We start from the raw sequence: 20,771 nt of genomic DNA on the forward strand, positions 1-20,771 counted from the left end.
TCACGACATGAAACACTTTTCTGAAAAACATTTTTTTCTCTGCACAATGGCTCTTAATTTGAAATCGTGCCAAATTCGGCAGGGGAATTCGCAAAAGGCTACCACCGTCGAAGTCCGTTAGTCTCACGTCGCCAGGAGCCATTTTCAGCTACTGGGGTTTTCCTCGTTTCTCTCTCTCTTTCTCTATCATCGCCTCACTCTTGGGTCTCCTTCAGGCCACCGCAAGCAGCACCGTCGCCGCCGCTATTGGTGGACGGTTTTCTTTCAACAGTCCCGACAGCGGCGTTTTCCTTCCTTAACTGACCTTGAACCCCTCCAAACTCGTGACCCACGTTCTGAATGATTCTTGATTCGAACACTCACGACCCAACGAGATCAGATTTCTGAGGTTCGAACGTTTTCGAACACTTTCAGCGAGAGATTGAGCTGTTTCGGTAAGTTTCAGTGGGTATAGATCGATTAGCTGGTGTATCAAACTTTGTTTAAGTTCTGTAAATTAGATCATAATGTACGGAATTTTGTTTGTGTAGTTTTAGACTGATCCTTGGAAGTTTGAGGTCGTTTGGGTGCTGGATTTTGTTTGGGTGTTTTGTTTTGACGTCGATTTAGGTAAGTTAACGACTTCCAGGTGGTTTGGTTACGAATTTGGGATATTTAAAATAGTACTAGTTTCTGAAAAATATACAGGTTGAGGCTAAGAACCTTTGTGGGGAGATCCACTAGTATTTCATAGTCGCTCCTGAAGGTCAGTAGCTATTACTATTGGTTTGCCTTAATTCTAGGTTGGGAATTGTGTTCTGGAGTTGGCTAGGTTTATGCGTGTGAAATGATATGCTCTTTTTATGATGAACTGTATGTCGCATGTATGAATGAGATTTGAATAAAAGTAGTTGTACGTTTTGAAACTACGTTTCTTTTAACTGAAATTGCTTGAAGTGAAAATGTCTTAAGCAAAAATGTTGAATGGAAATATTTTATATGTTAGATCTTTGTGGAATTGTTTATTCATGTTACATCACGCATGAAATTGCAAGTGTTACATATAGAACACTTAGTGAGTGTGCTGACATGTTGAGTTTTCTTGTAGTGGATACTTGAGTGTGTGGTTGAAAGCGTATTGTAGGATTTGGGCTGTGACTTTTGACATTGTTATTGGTGAGTTAAGAGAAACACGTGAATATCATTATGTCACTTGTGGTGTATGTGCCTCGAGTACAAATGGTCAACAGTTGAACCACCCACAAAAGAGTTTAAAGATTTGGTAGTAAGGTCTTGGGTAAATGGCCAAGGATCACTATGCTTGAAAGGGGTGTTGGTTGCAGTAGATTCAATAGAGTTTGGTATGGTTGGAAATGTTGAGATGATGAAATTACTAAAGGTGGATTCTGAAAGCGACCACCCTATGGTGACTAAATAGGAAAAGTGTAATGTGTTCAATAAAGCTTAGTACGGATGGTGGATCCTGAGAGCGACCACCATATGGTGACTAAATAGGAAAAGTGTAATGTGTTCAATAATGCTTAGTACGGATGGTGAGTACATTATTTGTGTACGCTTATGTTGAGTTAAGCATGAGATTGCGATAATTGTCGATACGAAACACATATCTTGCTTGAGTATATATGAATTTTGTTTAATGATGACTTATTAACTCTTGGGGTAATAAGTGTGTTGTGTTGAATTTGTATTTGTGGTGGATTGTTGGTTTTATTAACAAAGTAGGAGAGAATTTGACTTTGGAATCAAGTTAGAGCAAGAAGTTAATGAAGCTAACAATTTGATTGGAAGGAAAAATGAGGATAGCTCAAAGCAAATACGCATATTTTTAATACCATAATATACAATCATATTGCGTTAACGTTATGTTTAGATTTTTCAATATACCAAGGATGTATCAAGAATGTTATCATGGATGTGGAACAAATTAGCAGAAATAAATTCTAAAATAGATTTGGATTATGAAGTCAAAAGATAATGATTCAACACTAAGAAGATGATGAGATATCAGGGTTTAATTGTGATCTGGTGAAGCTTAATAGTTGCGCTGGTTTGGTTGGTTGTGTGGTTGACTCTTTTCCTTCATCCTATCTCAGTCTTCCTCTCGGAGGTAATTCGAGAGCTATCACTTTTCAAGATGGTCCCATTGAGAAGATAAGGAAGAGGTTAGTCTTGTGAAAGAAATTTTTCTTCAGAGTTGTTAGTCTTACTCTAATAAGATCAGTGGAATTTCTATCTATTACCTTTTGCTCTTCTATGCGCTTGTCTTGGTTTGTAAGAGCATGGAGAAGCCCATGAGAGACTTACTTTAAGAAGGGGTGGATGAAGGGAATGATTCTCATCTGGTTAGTTGGGAAGTGGTGGAGAAATCTATGAATCATGGGGGTCAGAGCTTGGAAATTTAAGGTTACGCAACAAAGCTTTGTTGGCTAAATAGCTTTGATATTTTGCCATTGAGCCCGAATTTTTGTGGCATAGGATTATTGTAAGTAAACACGGTTCCCATCTCTTTGAATGGGTGGCGAAAGGGGTTAAAGACTATATTGACATCTTTGGAAAGATATTTCTTTTGAGCTCCCTTCCTTCTCCCATCTCGTGTTGTGGGGTAAAGGAAGGAAACGTATTTTTGGGAAGATCATTGATGGGGGATAGGCCCCCCTCTCTTTTGCGTTACCTTGGTTATATCATTTGTTCTCCTTTAAAAATTTTCATGTGTAAGATTTTCTGGTTTGGTCGAGGAACTCTGTGCCTATCTCCTTTGGTTTTCGTCGTCCTTTGTTCAATAGGGAAATGATGGAGGTGACTTCCCTTTTTACTTGGGCTGAAGGTTTCAACTTCAACTTTACGCTTGGGAGATAGGATATTCGTGCCTATTGTCCTAATACCTTAGAAGGACTCTCTTCTAAGTATTTCTTTAGGATTTTAATGGATCCTTATCCTTTGACCTTTGATATTTTATGGAGGATTAAGATTACAAAGAAAGTTAAGTTTTTTTTTTTTTGGCAAGTTTTGCTCAATCGTGTGAACACGATGAATAAGCTTATGAGAAAGATGACTTTGTTAGTAGGTCCTTTTTGTCGTATCCTTTGTCGGAGACTTGGAAGGTGGAGGTAAACCGAGATCACCTTCTCTGGGAGTGTCAGTTTGCGAGGTTTATGTGTCTTTGAGAAGTTTGATTTTGTGCTTGCTTGTCGGAAATGTTTGTTTGATGATTGAAGAGTTCCTTCTCCATTCACGTTTCAAAGAAAAAGGGCACTTTTTGTGGTTTGTGGGGTGTGTGCTCTGTTGTGGGATCTTCGGTAGTAGGGGAACAATAGAGTGTTTAGAGGTGTGGATAGGGACCCTAGTAAAGTTTGGTCCTTGGTGAGGTACCATGTTTCTCCCTGGGTCTTGGCTTCGAAGATTTTTTGTAATTATTCTCTAGGTAACATCTTACTTAGTTGGAAACTCTTTCTTTAGGGGTTTTGTTTTGCAGGCTTAGTTTTTTGTATGCCTCTGTATTTTTTATTTTTTTTCTCTCAATGAAAGCAGTTGTTTTCCCCCCCCAAAAAAAAAGGAAAAAATAGCAAAAGTAGTAAAGTAGAAACAAAACACTAATTGGAAAGAACAAGGGCTTGGAATTGAGAGTGAAAGCAATGGAATTGAAGAGTTCTTATAAAAGTAAGAAAGAGAACAACCTATGGGTCGGTGGTCGAGAAAGCCTCCTCCCAAAAGACTACAACATGAGAACACGCAAACGACTTTTTATGGTTAGCACGGGTGTGTGCGATCTTGTGGAATTTGTGGGGTGAGTGGAATAGTAGGATTTTTAGTGGGGTGGATAAGGACCCTGGTGATATTTGGTCCCTTGTTTGCTTTCATGTTTCTTTGTGAGCTTCGACTTCAAAGGCCTTTGGTAACTATTCTATAGGTATTATTTTGCATAGCTGAAGTCCCTTCCTATAGGGGGAGGTTCCTTTTTTGTGGCTGAGTTTATCGTTATGCTTGTGTATTCTTTCATTTTTCTCAATGAAAGTTGTTTCTATTAAAAAAAAAAAAAAAAAAAAGAGCATGCCAATTGCTAATAAGTATTAACAAGTTGTAGTTACAAAAGAATTTTTTGTGCAAGGCGATCCACCAAGAGGCTGTATTTTGATTTTTGTACAAAGTTACAAAAGAAATTAAAAGCTTAAAGACTTATCTGCTAACGCTCTAGCGTTCCTTTCTTTCCATGGTTGCCACAAGAGAGCCCTAAAGGTGCAGCTATGGACTACCCTTGCTTTACCATTCTAATTCCATTCACACAACCCTTCTAACAGCCAATCATCCACTTTCTTGGAAAGACAAAACAAAATGCCGAACATACCAGCAATTTAATTTCAAGCACAAGAGGTAAAATCACAGTGAAGAAGAAGATGATCAAGGGATTCACTCTCTTCTAAACAAAGTCTGCACCCAGGAGGGAGAGCCCAGTCTTCGAATTTTCTTTGCAATCTATCATCAGTGTTCAATCTTTGAAAAGTCAGGGAACATAGGAAGATCTTAACTTTCTTTGGGCTTTTATGTTTCCAATTTAAGCTAGTCAGGTTTTTTTTTTTTCTAAAAAACTTTGTCGGGCAAAAAGAAAGCTTTTGGAAGGTTGATTTGCTTGAGTACATTTTTGAACCATCTATATTCCAAAGGATTTTGTCCAGGTCATTCCCCACTTGGATCAAGTCCAATTTCTCCACAATACTAAATTATCCATCAAAGAGGCCTCTTCTGAAGTCTAAATGCCAAGTTCGGTTTTCAAAGTCCGAGCAATGATGGACAGAAGCTTCCTTTTTGTTTGAAATAGCAAAAAAAAAAAAAAAAAAAAAAAAAAAAAATTAGAGAAGCTGATCCAACGAAAAAGGTATTAGGCCAAATTCATGGTCAAGTAGGGGAAATCCATCCCTTAAAGATGAGAGAATACTCTTCAAAAGAACCAAATGTTCTATATCTTCAAATGGATATTCGAAGCTCCCTATTACAAACCTAAAGTGGCTATTTATAGCCTTACAAGGAAATATGAAAATAATAACTAATTAAACCCTAATTAGTCTAAATTATGAACTAAACTAAATATTAACTAAAATATACTGATTATCCTATAATTATCCTCATTAGAAGCCCGCCTTCCTTCCGAAATTGGTTTTGAACCTAGTGAATTTCTCAAAGAAAGGATAATTTGTTGTAATATCAATCTGCAATCTACTCCCTTGTTTCTTCCTTAGTGTATGGTGGTTGAGCGATGTTGAGTTGTGGTTGAGCGACTAGAGCAGATGGTAGGAAAGAAGTAGAAGATCAAGATTGAAGAATGAAGTTGAGGATAAAGGGGGGTGTGAATCATGATTTAGATAGTGAGAAAGAAGAGAAGAATGAAGATCTAATTACGTTTCGGGTTTTTTCTTTTAACTTTATATGTTTTTATCATTTTTAATCTACTTTGTTTTGGATTGATAGTTTTAAGTGGAATTTTAAATAACATGGGTTGTGGGTTGGGCTTTTTAAGTGATTGGGCTTTAATTTGGAAAAAAAAAGACCCAGCGTATCCCCTTCATGTATTTGAAAGTAGATACACGTATCTGATAATTAAAAAGAACTATAAAAATCAGATATTTCAAATCACGTATCAGACACATATCTGCCACGTATCTGGACATATTTGTATCTGATATCAATTCTCTGCACACTGAGAAGTATCTGTGCTTCTGCACAATTAGCTTATCACCATTTCGTATTATATCGTATCCATATCCTATATCCGTATCTGTGTTTATGCTTCTTAATGGACCAATTAATTGCAAATAAAGATGTAGGGTATGTTTGAGAATGATTCTAAAATGCTTAAAATCATTTTTGACATTTTCAAAATTGCTCCAAAATATGTTCTTTTAATTCAAAATCAATTTTGATGTTATGAAAATTGCATTTAAAAGTGTAAAAGTTAATATTAAATTAATTTTGAGTGATTAAAGGCATGTTTTGGAGTAATTTTAAACATCACAAAAGTGATTTTAACAATTTCAAAATCACTCCCAAACATATACGTAGCTTATGGCTAATAGCATATTTCCAAATGATACCATGAACATATTTCTAGATAACTAATCTCTCCAGAAGTCTAATGTTAGTGTAGGTAGATTGAATGATTATGTTTATGTTACTTTTGAATTTGCACTGAGGTTTGTAATGTAAGCTTATGTTAAACGAACATATTTCTAAAAAATTCAATCTCCCAAGGAATTTTTTTTTTGAAGGGCTATTGGTAATAACTCCACATGTTATATATGTAAATTTTTTTGTTGTATTGCATATCATATCTACATAAGATGATTTCCAATTGTTTTTATTTATGATAAAAAAGGATACGTCCTAAAGGCCAGTATAGAGAAATCTCTCCCCAAGGGTGATTTTGGGATAACTTGCAAATTTTACTTTAAGTGAAAACATTTCTTTTATTAGTGTACTTCTAGAAGTACTAATTAAGTCCTTGTCTTAGAAGCACTTTAACTATATTTCTTAAAAGTATCTTTAGAATTTTCAAAATCACTTTGGATCATCTAACCAAATTCTATAGAAAATTTGAAATGTACTTTTAAAGGGAAGGGAAAGGTATGGGTTCCCATTTGGTTAGGTGGGATGTCATTGAGAAGCCTATTGATAGGGGGGCCTTGAGATCGAGAATCTTAGGTTACGAAACAAGGCCTTATTGGCTAAATGGTTATGGCGCTTCTCCTCCGAGCCCATGCATAGGATTATTGTTAGCAAATATGGACCCCATCCATTCGAGTGGTTGGCAAAGGGGTCTAAAGGCACCTACCGGAATCTGTGGAAGGGTATTTCGAAAGAGCTCTCGTCGTTTGTTGACTTAGTCCATTTTGTGGTGGGAGAGGGGAGAGATACGTTTGGGAGGACCATTGGGATGGAGAGAGACCTCTTTGTGGTCTTTATCCTAGACTCTTTCATTTGTCGTCTCTAAAAAAATCACGTTGTTGCTTACTTGCTGATTTTCTTGTTTGCTTAGGGAGCTTCTGTTCCTTCTCTTTTGGGTTCCGTCGCCCCCAATCCAATAAGGAGGCGACCGATTTGGCTTCTCTTCTTGTGTTGCTTGGGGGCCATTCTTTTAGGCGTGGGAGATGGGATGTGAGGGTTTGGAGGCCCAATCCTTTGGAGGGATTCTCTTGTAAGTCCTATCTTCATTGCCTTGTGGATCCTTTTCCCTTAGGTGAGTCAGTCTTTTCGGTTCTTTGGAAGATTAAGATTCCTACAAGTTTTACATGACCCTGCGAATACGATGGACCTTTTTGTTAGGAAGCTCCCATCGTTTTTCGAGTCATTCTGCTGTATTCTTTGTCGGAAGGTGGAGGAAGATCTGGATCATATTCTTTGGCGGTGCAAGTTTGCTAGTCCGGTTTGGGAGCGTTTTTTTCAGATGTTTGGCTTTTCGTTTGTTCGTCAGGGGGACGTCAGTACTATGATTGTGGAGTTCCTCCTCAATCCACCTCAAGGGAGAAGGGGCTTTTTTTATGGTTAGCTAGGGTGTGTGCGGTTTTGTGGGTTTTGTGGGGGGGAGAGGAATGGTAGGATCTTTCGAGGGGTGGACAAGGACCCTAGTGAAGTCTAGTCCCTTGTCCACTTTCATATTTCTTGTGGGCTTCGATTTTGAAGACCTTTTGTAACTATTCTATAGGTGTGATTTTGCAGGAGGGGTGGTGCTTTTGTGGCTTTTTTTTTTTTTTTAATTTATTTATTATTATTATTATTTTTATAATCTCCATGTATTCTTTCATTTTTTTTTTACCTCAATGAACGTTGTTTTTATAAAATAGAAAAAAAAGAAGAGCTAAAGTTACATACGCAAGTATAAAGGACATTCTAATTAGAGGCCATAAGATAATTTCCATCCTTTGTTATCAAAGCAAAAATAAATTCATTGATAGAGCTGTTTATGGTTAAGTTGGAATCAATATTGCATTCGTAATAATTTTGGACATTTGGAGCTATAGAAAGGATACGGCCCAAAATGTGACACACTTCTTTCTTTAAGATTCTGCATGCAGATTCTCTAACAAGTCATGGGGGAAGTTAAAGGAAGCAAAGTCATGAAGAACAAGGTTGATTTGGACAACCATGATGACGCTTGTTGGTGGTTGATTCATAAAGGAGTTAAAGCTATTTTTATGTCCATATCTTTGTTTGCTTTGCTGGTTCGAGTGGCAGTCTCCCTTCATCCTTACTCAGGTGCGGGAAACCCTCCGAAGTATGGTGACTATGAGGCACAGAGGCATTGGATGGAAATCACCATCAACCTCCCAGCTAAGGATTGGTATCGGAACAGTACCACTAATGACCTCAACTATTGGGGACTTGATTATCCACCCCTTACAGCCTATCAGAGTTTCATTCATGGTCTATTTCTCAAGTTGTTTGATTCAGATTCAGTTTCACTGTTTACTTCGCGAGGTTACGAGTCCTATTTTGGGTGAGTATGATTATATTTTGCATCTTTTAATAAATCAATCACTATTTTCTTCTTCAAACTTCATTACATTTTAAGTTTTCTACCTTTTGTTGGCTTCTTTGCAGAAAACTTCTTATGAGATGGACGGTTTTATCCTCTGATGTGCTGATTTTCTTTCCTGCAGTTTTCTGTTTTGTTCTTGCATATTTTAGTGATAACTCCAGCTTTCGTAAAAGTGATATAGCATGGCATATTGCAATCCTTCTCATCAACCCGTGCCTCATCTTAATTGATCATGGTCATTTTCAGGTTATTACTTACAGAATAGCTGTGTTTTCCATGGGTTTTCTCTTTTTTTTTTTTTTTTTTTTTTTTTAAATTTTAAATTTGGAAGCATGTTAGTTCTTCACCTTTTCTCTTTTGTCACAGTACAACTGTATAAGCTTGGGCCTCACTGTGGGAGCTATTGCTGCCATATGTACGGATAAAGATCTTCTGGGTAGTTTCCTATTTACTCTTGCTCTGAATCATAAGCAGGTATGTTTCAACTTTCTCATCCCTAAGCATTATATATTACTTTTTTCCTCTATCTGCTTCTTGTGCGATAAATACTGAACATAGAATTTTTCATGTCAATGACGTGTATGTTTCAGTTTATGTTGGATTGGTTGTGTTGATCTGACATATTAATTCAGTAGAATAAATACATAATATATATACATCTGGAAATATCTTATATTTTTCCAGCAGTTAACTGTTCAGTTTTTATCTTTTTTAACCTTGCCCAACTAATTTTTAGGTCATGAACGTGAGGACCTATTAAATTAATTAGTTGAAACTTCGTGTAGTCACCTTAACTAGAGCGAATGCTAAAGCTACTTGATGTCTTGCAGATGAGTGCATATTTTGCTCCAGCATTTTTCAGCCATCTCCTTGGAAAATGTATGAGGCGTAGAAACCCCATTGTTGAAGTGTTAAAATTGGGCTTCGTAGTCTTGGGAACTTTTGCTATTATTTGGTTGCCATACCTTCATTCAGTTGATGCCCTTTTGCAGGTACGAAGAATTGTTCAATAACGTAATCATTATTTGTCACTCTGCCAGTATACCTTGAAGTGTCAATATAATGTTCTTTATCCATATTAAAGCAAACTTCAACCTTTTCCCCTGGCTTTTTACATGTAGCAGAAGATGACTTCAATCTCTTCAAAATTGTCTCTGGAATGTGCTCATGATTAAGGGCTTGATAATCCACATTAAACTGAAAACTATCGTCTTTTTTAATCAACAAACTTGGGCTGAAGATGGGCTTCAACTGATATATGATATGCTTGTGTTGAAAGAGAGATTATTGCCCTTTCTAGACATTCAGGAGTTCTGAGGATCTCCCGAAAGTTACATGTATACTCCCCTTTTAGCATAACAAAACACACCGGTGTCTTATCTATCTTATCAAATAAAGTTTGGACTATGTATTTGGTGGGTGGGTACTAAAACAAAACATTGTTTCTATTCTACCACTGAACTCTTGTGGATTTTGTTTGGATCGAAGGCAGGAATGAAACATGGCTTAAGATTTGTAGTCTAATTATTCTGACAATACAATCTAACGTGTTGGTAGTACATTATTCTATGTCCAGATTTTTTTCCCGGGTGTGTTTCCATCCGTTCTGTTTTTTTGAAGTTTAATCCAAGTCTGGTTGGCTTAGGTTCTATCACGTCTTGCTCCCTTTGATAGAGGATTATATGAAGATTATGTGGCGAACTTTTGGTGTACCACATCTGTTCTTATTAAGTGGAAGAGATTATTTTCAGTGAAACTACTGAAATTTCTCAGCTTCACTGCTACACTGTCTACATGTTTACCTTCCATGATTCAACAGATTCATGTCCCGAGTAACCAGGGGTTTCTCTATGGCCTTCTATGTAGTTCTTTCTCATTCTACCTTTTCTCATTTCAAGGTACTTGCTCTATCTCTCCCTCTCTCTCTCTATGAGTTAGGATGATATTATTATGAAGAAAGTCTAATTTACCGCCTCTGGATAACATTGCAGTGCATGAGAAGTCTATTCTTCTGCCTCTTCTTCCTGCAAGCATGTTGGCTCTGGATGAACCTTCATTATTTATACATTTTCTACACTATGCATTGCTTTCAATGTTTCCTCTTGTAGTTCGAGACAAACTGGTTCAAGCATATCTTGCCATTTATGCTCTTACCTTCCTTATTATCAATGCATCAAATAAAGGAAAGCAAAAAGGGGGAGCGTTTCGTTCTGGTGGGGTTTTATTCGGATGTGCTCTGTGTTCACTTATTCTCCACGTTGTTTACTTGGTGGTGCGCCCTCCTGAGAGGTATCCCTTTCTCTTTGAGGCAGTAATTATGCTTCTTTGCTTTTCTCAATTCACCTTCCTTGCGGTCTTCTCCAATATAAAGCAATGGACGCTGTCTAAAGCTGTTCCACCGATGCATAAGCAGAAGCTTAATTAGTTTGCTACGCTTCTAACTCAGTTACTTACGCGTGACTTTACACTTTTGTTTTCTTAACCAAGAACACAATATCTTGTTGAGTTTATTTTAAACAGAAGTAACTCAGCAGCGGCCCCTACAGTTCAATTCTTTTTGATAATTGATGAAGTTACCGTTTCCAGTGAAGCTCTTTTCACCATTTTTATGTCCCACAACACCCCCCAACTCTCACACGCACACACAAAACAACAAGTTAACTGTTGACCGTCATGGTTGTCATTTAATATGGAACGGAACGGTATCTCCCTTCTAATTCTTGAAAAGAAAAGAGAATGCATAGCCAATGAAATCATTTTGGTGGTATCTTCTAAAGAACAAAACTAGCAGTTTACTCAGGAATTTGTTTGGAATGACTCCAAAGTGCTTATAAAAGTTTTTAAGCCACTTAGCAAGTCATCTCAAACAAGTTGTTTCAAATAGAGAGAAAGTTATATTTTATATTTGATCAAAATTGACTTGTTTTAGCTCTTGGATGGAGCAACAAATTTCTTTTCAAAAGCAACAAGGACTCGAGAGGTCTCCTTTTTCTTTTCGCTGGCCTTTCTGTCTGCAGCTATGAGGTAAGCTTTTTTAACTTGTTTGATTTTTCTCTCATGCTGCTGAATCTTGTCAGTCTGTCTTATAATTTATGTTGCCATTAGTTAGAAGTTCAAAAAACAGACCTTGTGGCTTAATATGTTGAGATTTCCACCCAGCTTAGAAGTAGTTCAGAGAAAACAGTAAGTTTATGAGAAACTCTTGGAGGTCCCCATCTTGATATCTTTGCTACCACCCAAAAGAGTGATTTTCCCCTAACACCAATTATTGTAATACTTGCCAGATTTGCTCCCTAGCCCTCCTACTAAAGTGCTGGTGATACGATATGTCCACCAACACATCGGTTCATTTCATTTGGTACTCTTTTTGGTAAGAAATCTATCCTTGGATTTGCTTTGGGATTTGCCTTTACTCACAGAAATCTTCAATGGGCGCCTGTATTTCATAATAACAAGTCATTGTATTCTCGTTTGACCTATTTCTCATCTCTACCAATCTGTCTTGGCTAGGTAGTAATTTGAGGGTTTCATCAGAGTGCTCTAGCTACCAAAATCAAGGGAAGAGGAATAATGTATACACACGCGTAATAAAGTACATTCATATTATTTGTAGTTTTGATACAAAAGCAAGACATGTTAATTACTATCGACCATGGTGAAACCGTAAAATTTTGAAGTTCGAGAACTAAACAGACACTCAATTAAGTATGGCAGATCAATAAAATTATTAAAGTTATTGAAGTCATCGGCAAAAGTCTTATTATCTGTCCAACTACTATTATAATGATTGACAATTAAAATTGTACATCACCATCTATTTTATGCTACAAATTTTAAACCATCGATTTATCTATGAGCATAATTTAATCGACATAAACTATGGATTCTTGATCAAGTGGTTTCATGTTTGAATTTGTCAACATGTGTATTTACAAGGAAAATTTGCCCTCAGATTAATGCAATTAAACAATTTTTTTCGAAGAAAATTGTTGCAATAAAACAATTAGATATGCAACTTAATTGCAACCATTTCATGAAGCTAAACGTAATAAGTGCCATGATTTAAATTTAGGGGTAATTTTACTGAATTAAAAGTATGAGAATGAATTACACCGAAAATTGTCTTTTCGTCTTTAAGTTTTTGCATATAGTTTCTACTTGATCTTTAGGTTTTAAAACGTTATATTTTTACTCTCGAATTTTGAGCTTAGTTTTTTTTTTGGGTCCCTAATTTTTAACATGTTACATTATTATTATTATTATTATTGCTAATATATATCGATATTGGTTGAGCTATGCTCTCTTTGATCAATATATTACATTATTACTTTTGAGTTGAGTTTACTTTTTATTTACTTTTTAAGTTTTAAGATGTAACAATTTTACGTTAGAATTTTCACTAATGCTTACTTTTAGTTAATATAAAATAATAATGATAAATTTTAATTAAGTAAAATTAACATAAAGGACTAAAAGCAAGTATGAGTGAAAAGTCAATGGTAAAAGTACAAAATCTTGAAATCTCAAATTAAATGAAGATTAAATTTAAAACCTAAGAATAAAAATGTAATACTTTGAAATCGATGGACCAAATGAAAATTGAACTCAAAACGAAAATTAAGCATATAACCTGTGAAACTTTTGACTAAAAAGAAAAGAAACCATACTCAAGCTGAAAGATCAAAAGAAGTTGTTTAAGGAAAAAGTCCAAACAAAATACCTTATTCTACATTATATTTATACTCGCTCTTGTTGTTCATAAAAATGTTTAGTTATAATCTAGAAATGATTCGTATATATATTTCATAGAAACGTGGATCATTTTCCTCGTTCAAGAATCTCCTCCCTTTTTCCATTTTGTTCTGAAGGGTGATCGGAAACTATTTTTTTTAAAAAAAATAAATATAGTCTAAAAAGGGTAAAGCTATATATGATTAAATATTAAAAGCTCATGTGGATTCACTTTTTCCATGGAAAAATATTTGGTGTATTCTCGACTGTATCCACTTTTGTGTAGTCTACCTAAATGTCTAATTACAAGTAGTTATGTGATAAATTTTTTATTTTTTAGAATATTATTTTTTCTCTTTAGGATTGAAAAGGATGCACAGAGAGGCTGCGCCCGAGCGTTACTTTTTTCCATGGGTCTCAAAAACATACACAATCCTTCATATCTCAACTTTCTTTTCTCCTTTGTTGACAAATCCCCTTTATCTTTTTGAATCAAAAGAGCAAACAAATTTCTTCCACATTTTCCATTTCTTTCCGCAATACATGACCCATTAGCTTTACCAAATTCATATATTCATCAAACTTCACCATGTGTCCATATATAGTTTTGTGCATTAATTATAAGTTCATTAATTGTTGCTGTTTGATATGCATATTAAAATCGAGAAATTAAAATTAGGAGAGCCAAAGATAAACGTATTTTAGATTCTAAGAGAGAGATGAAAGTGCAAAAGTTAAGTAGTATTTATTCAGATTAAAAATGCTTTTTTGGTTGGGACCTTTTTAAATATAAAAAAAAAAATATTTACACTTTATAGCAAAAAGTTCTAAAAGTATTTTATACTTTTGGAATTTTTTACTATAAAATGTTAAATATTTTTTATATTNAATATTTACACTTTATAATTAAAAATTTTAAAAGTATAAAATTTTTCGATAAAAAATATAAATATTTTTTTATTTATAAGAATTTTCCTTTTTGGTTCATCAATTTTGACGTTTATTCTACTTTAGTTTTTTCATTTTCAATTATCTTCGTTGATGTACTTATAATAAATTTTAAATTCAGTGGTTTGAAATTAGTTTTTTTTTTAATTAAAATTAGTTAAATAATAATATTAACAATAATTTTCGTATGAAAAAAAAGCTACCATGTGAATATGTTTTCATATATAAAGAATAAATTACAATGAAACTCAAAGTATAAGTCTCGCTTGATAATTATTTTATATTGGTGTATTTGATTTTAAAAATTAAACTTATAAATACTACTATCCATCTATAAGTTTTTATGTATTATTATCCACTTTGTACAAATGTTTACAAACTAGCTTTTTTTTTTATTTTTTTTTTATTTTTTTAGAATTTGGCTAGGAATTCGAATGTTTCTTTACCAAAAGTGAAAATCATAATTGAAAAATTGAAAGAAAACAAACATAAACTTCAAAAACATAAAGCTAAAAACAAAGACACTATTTGGTAATTAACCATTTGGTTCTTGAAAATTGTGCTTGTTTACTCACAATTAATTTCTAAATCATAATTTTCATCTCTTATATGTAAACATTTGAATTCTTAACCAAATTATAATAACAAAAACAAGTTCTAAAAAACTATGTCCATGTTTAGTAACTATTTGGTTTTTGATTTTTGTTTTTGAAAATTAAACCTATGAACACTATTTTCACCTCCAGATTTATTCCTTCGTTTTCTACTTTTCACGAATGGTTTAAAAAATCAAGCCAAATTTTGAGAACTAAAAAAAATAGTTTTCAATTTTTGTTTTTGTTTTTGTTTTTGAGATTTGATAAGAATTCAACTATTGTATACTTAAGAAAGATGTAAATCATTGTAAAAAAATGTGGATAAAATAAGCTTAATTTTAAAAAAGAAAAATAAAAAAAACCAAATGGTTACCAAACAGAGACTATATTTTCTTTAAGTTTTCAAATTTTGATTTATATTTTGAAAAGACTCCTACAATATAGACAACAAAATATAAAAATCAATCGGTGAAAATGATGTTTATAAGTTATAATTTTCAAAAACCAAAAACTAAAAAATTATAGAGAAATTATTATAAAATAGGACCATTGTTTATAGGTAGATGCTATTTTTTCTTAGTGTGAAACACAAGGCAAAGAGGAAATCTTTGGTTGCTTTCGGTTAGGGTTACAAGCATGATTGTGAACGCATTTGGTCATTCCTCATTAGTAGTGACCACAACTTATTTTGTAATATATGAAAAATTCGGTGAATGCTTTTAATTCCTCAAATTATGCCTTTTTGCTATTTCACATGCCTTGCTTTTTTTTTCTCCCAAAAACTTTCCTTTTTTTGGAGCTTCAAATGTTTCAAATTTAAGTGATTTTTAATTCTTTTTCATTCACCTTTTTACCAAACACATGGTGAATCCTAGGTAATATATTAGGTAATGTGAACCGTTTGACTCATGAGTTTTAACAAATAAATTGATCTAAGTCCGCTTTATCAATTCATAATGAAGCATCGTAATGGAATTCTATTGATACATCAATCGTAATGGACTAAGTTTACAAGTATAATTGGATTGTTTTTTTTATTACATTTACTTAGAATAATTATTAATTTGTCGCATTTACTGTTCGTTTCATCCTAAGTAGTAACAGTAACGATATTGGTAAAAATAAATGTGACAAACTTATATTTCTTAGATTGTAATAGTCTACTAACGGCAATGATAACGCTAACGATAATGATCATGTAATTTCGAAATACAAACGGATTGATCATCCTCTACTCGTCAATCAATTTGCATTTATTTTATTAGAACAGTGGATCCTTTGTGTTAGTACAAGTACAAAACACAAGATAAACAACAACAAACATAATTTATTGGGGTCCACTTTTCAATGTTTTCATATTACTATTCATTTATTACTTTTACTTTGGTATAAATATGACCTAAGAGAAACTATACTATTATTTTCATTCAAATGTGCATGACTTAATTGACATAAAACATATACTATCAATATTGAAGTCAAAGGTTCTATTCTTCCTCCCTTTCAAGTATCGCAAAATAAAAATAAAAATAAAAATAAAAATAAAAATAAAAATAAAAACAAAAATAAAAATAAAAATAAAAACAAAAATAAAAATAAAAATAAAAACACATTATTTTCTAGTAAAATTAACTTGGCTAGCTTGATTCTTTTTTAATTTCTTACACTTGTCACTTGTCCCTAGTCACTTGTAAATTGGAAGTAAATATTAATANGCTACATGTATGGTAATTCAATGACTACTTTTTATTTGGAGAAATAAAATTAAATATGGGTATAATCTAAGTGGAGATAGATTTTTTGCTCTCACACTAGATATAAAAGTAAGCTAAATAGCCTCACAATTCAAGGATCATACGCATAAAGATTGAACTTTGTGAGATCAATTATGGAAAATGAGTTATAGCAAGATTGCCTACAAGATGGAGAGTAGCTAGTGATAAGAAATCACTACAAGCCCTAATCAAAAAGTTGGTAATTTTGAGATTAGAAAATGAATGGGGAATTTGTCATGAAATTACGTACATAGATAGGAAGATCATATATTGCTCTTTTAATGATTATAAATTAGATCATAATTATGCATTTTAATTGTGTTAAAAGCTAGCTAAATCTTGATCATGTATTCTTATTTCTCGTAAGTTTTTTTTTTCTTATCATCAACATAATACATATGTTCCCATCCTTAATGAATAATTTAATTATATATGTCAATTTTATATAACTCAACTAGTTAAGATGTATATATTTGATTAGGAAGTCAGAAATTCAAACTCCACCTCACATGCATGTATTTCACACGTAATTAATCTTCTCTGAATTTGTTGCTTCATATCTTGAAAATGAACATTTTGGCTACATTTATTAAAATATTTCTATGAAAATTCAGTGTGTAATAAGAAACTTATTCCTAGGCATCTACCAAAAACTTTTCTAAGTCTAGAGACAAAACTACAATATTATAGACCACTTTTCATGATGCTGTTGACTTGTAAAAAAAATAGGGTGAAAAAGGTATATTTAGGAATTAGGAGCTAAATAGGCCCTCCCTATATGTTGGTAGATTTCTTCTTTTTGGAGGAAAGGGAATAATCAAAATATATAATTATTTAAACCCTAGATTAAATAACAAAATTTACTAAAAAAAAATTGTTTAGATTGTGTCTATATAATCATTGTATTGGGAAACTAATTAAAAAAGTTCCCAAATAGTATCCATTAAAGTTTCTCATACTTTATAAACGTGTCTAAAAAAATTAAGTCTCTAGACTCTTAATTTAATGTATTATTTAAGGGACACTTGTGAGAATAGCAAGAAAAAAAAAAGTTGTTAAATTTACAAATTTAGCAATAATTCATCAAAATTTGCAAATATAGCAAAAAAATCATAAAAGTATATTTCTATTTTTATTATCCCAAATTTATTCTTATTGGTGCATCAACATGCATATCGATAGTATATATGATATACATTATATCTGGTATAGAAGTCATATGATATAATTTATATTTGGTATATCAATAAACTAATATAAGAAACATAAAATATATTAGTTATACAATGGATATACCAAATTTCTCATCATGAACTATATTTACTGGTTAAAAAGTGCTTTTTCATTTACTATTATTTGTGGACTTAGTTTATTTATTTGTTTGTGATAGAATATATTTTTCTACTACATTATAATCAACTTTTAATGGTTCAACCTATTATTGTTAGTAATCATTTTGAATGAATGTTGATAAACTATTAGTACACCAATTTTAACTTGAATTTGATTTTTGAACATATGTTGATATAGAATTGATATACTTGAACAAATGTATATTTAAGAAGTATTGGTATACTAATGATATACCAATATTGTATACTTGAAATGAATTTTGAATTAATGTTGACATTATACTAATACACCAATATTATACTTAAAACTTTGTTTTGAAGAAATGTTGATATACTATTGTTACACTAATGATATACTTGAAATTAGTTTTTATATGAGCAATAATACAATATTGATAAACTAACTTGTCCTTTAAATCAATTTTGAATAAATGCCTAATAATAACTACTCATGCACTAATAATATATATACTTGAAATTGAATTTTAGCTCATATTGATATACCATCGATACACTAGTGATCTAGTTGCAATTCATTTTGAATTAGTAATAATATATATTGAAATCTCAATGTTAAACTTTAAGTGTCATTCTAAATGATATACTTCATATTTGGTATATCAATCAAAACTTTAAGTATCATTCTAAATGATATACTTTATATTTGATATATTAGCAATATCATTGATATGTCTTTTGTCCTTTCTAAATCAAGTATATGAATCAATTAATATATATATATATATATATTTATTATACAATCGATATACCAAATAAAATATAACTCATATACCATTAAAATCATATCAAACATTGAAATAAAATAGATTAACTATTATAATTTATATTTGGTATATCACTTGACAAAATTAATGCCTTTAACATATACCATCAACATCAAAATTAAACTAATTGAGTGAAAATAACTCTATATCAACATAAAAGAAATAAAAATAATATTGATCATAATCAAACAAATAACATCGATCATAACACAATTAAAACCATCCTATATCATTTATATAAATGATATTCTTTAAATAAAGTACATTAGTTAATTGATATACCAAATATAATTTATATCAATTGATTGGTATACCAAAATATAAAGTATATCAGATATACCTTCTGATATACAGACGAGGTAAAATTATAAAAATAAAAGAATTGGGAATCATGTTCAATTTTTTTTTTTTTTTTTGCTTTATTCGCAATTTCAGAAAACCATTGCTGTATTTACAAATACCCTTAGTTTTCTTTTTCTTTTTCTTTTTTTTTTTTGCATTATTTTAATGATCATGTTGGAGATGGATGTTGTATGTGATTAATTGTTGAATAATATAGTTAACTTGTCTGGTAAACATTAGATAAATAAAAGTTAAAACCTATAATTAAAAATTTGAAAAATTTAGGATTACTAAGGTCTCGTTTAGTAACTATTTTGTTTCTTATTTTTTGTTTTTGAAAATTAAGTCTATTTTCTCTCAATTTCTTACATTGATTTGCATCTTTTTAAAGTATAATGGTTGAATTTTTAGCCAAACTCCAAAAACAAAAACAAGTTTTTAAAAGTTATCTTTTTAAGTTTTCAAAATTTGGCTTGATTTTTTAAACCATCGGTAAAACGTAGATAACAAATACGGTGCATCCAACACCCGTTTTTGCTTCATTTTTGCTCGATTTTCATCTCAGCAACACCTTGCTCTTTGGGATGGATTTACCTACAAATAAGATAAATAAAGCATAAGAATTATTCAAATAAGCAGGATTAAGGACATAAAATTAGCTCTTTTTTAGAGTTAACAAACACCCCCAACTTAGTTCTTGATCGTCCCGAGCAAGGTTGTAACATTAAATCATGCAATCAATAAGGTACTGTTCACTTTATTTAACGGTCCCCTCAAGTCTTAACAATCTTTCGAGCTATACATTAAATCACATAACAACCCAAATTCAATTAATCACTCAATTGAGGCTCATTGTAAAAGACATTTTTGCAATCAAACTCATGTATAAATGAACACTAAGGCCATGAAAACTTTTTCCATAAATTAAAGAATTCACGAAAAAGTTTTATCCTACTCCCATTTCATCTTCTCTCTACTCTAACTCGGTTATTAGCCCAAGACATACCATTCTTGCTAATCAATGAGCAACACTTAGCCAAGAGTGCCTAAAATTCACACGCATAATACATAGAGCGCATTAATTTTACCTAGAGGGTTAGCTTTCACACTCGACTGTCGAGAACCTAATCACTCTGTTTATCGCAAACCCTAATTAGACACGGTGAAGGTAGCTATTTTTTCCTTTATCTATGCACACACGCCACTATTTTTTGTAGGCAGGCTAGTTTTTGCCTCATTTTTATATATGTATTTTTTTTTCAAGCAACTAATTTGTTTCTTTTCCTTTTTTTTTATTCGCACTAGGACATTTTTTTTCTCATTGTTTAATTTTGCTCTTAGGTACTAAATATTACTCCTAAGCTAAAAGTGGGCCTTTCGAGGTGACAACAAAAATTTAAGAGGGATAACCCATTTCTAAGACTCTTTAGGCCTTATAAAGAATTTTTTTTTGACCTAGGTTCATTATGCATGAGTTTTCATGAAAAGAATTTTTAGAAAGAGCTCAAAATCATGAAAGATTTCCCCCCCCCCCCCCCCCCCCCCCCCCCCCCTCCTTTTTTTTTTTTGTAAAACTCAGTGTAGTGCATCATCGACTTGTCATCAAAGGAAATGACAAATAGAGCGACCATATCATGCAAAACCAAACATTCAGATAGAGTTTCAACACAGAGATTCATATTCCATTAATAGCAACCAATGAAAAATTATCTAGATCA

The 20,771-nt window shown here is 32.4% G+C and overlaps 1 protein-coding gene across 5 annotated transcripts; it reads left to right on the plus strand.

Annotated features, from left to right (window-relative positions):
• LOC120067010 (probable dolichyl pyrophosphate Man9GlcNAc2 alpha-1,3-glucosyltransferase) lies at positions 1–11,124 on the plus strand. 5 transcript variants are annotated; one of them, XM_039018376.1, is made up of 9 exons: positions 1–434; positions 531–609; positions 688–745; positions 8,048–8,482; positions 8,587–8,770; positions 8,891–8,998; positions 9,355–9,516; positions 10,170–10,422; positions 10,516–11,124. In XM_039018376.1, exons 4-9 carry the CDS (start codon positions 8,076–8,078, stop codon positions 10,947–10,949), a joined length of 1,548 nt encoding a protein of 515 aa, XP_038874304.1. In that variant the 5' UTR covers positions 1–434; positions 531–609; positions 688–745; positions 8,048–8,075; the 3' UTR covers positions 10,950–11,124. The 5 variants fall into 5 exon arrangements, with proteins under 5 accessions (XP_038874304.1, XP_038874325.1, XP_038874318.1 ...); XM_039018397.1 differs by having other exon boundaries at positions 8,061–8,482; XM_039018390.1 differs by lacking the exon at positions 688–745.
• The last annotated feature ends 9,647 nt before the right edge of the window (positions 11,125–20,771 follow it).

Source organism: Benincasa hispida, chromosome 1 (assembly GCF_009727055.1).
Source record: "Benincasa hispida cultivar B227 chromosome 1, ASM972705v1, whole genome shotgun sequence".
NCBI lineage: Eukaryota > Viridiplantae > Streptophyta > Magnoliopsida > Cucurbitales > Cucurbitaceae > Benincasa > Benincasa hispida.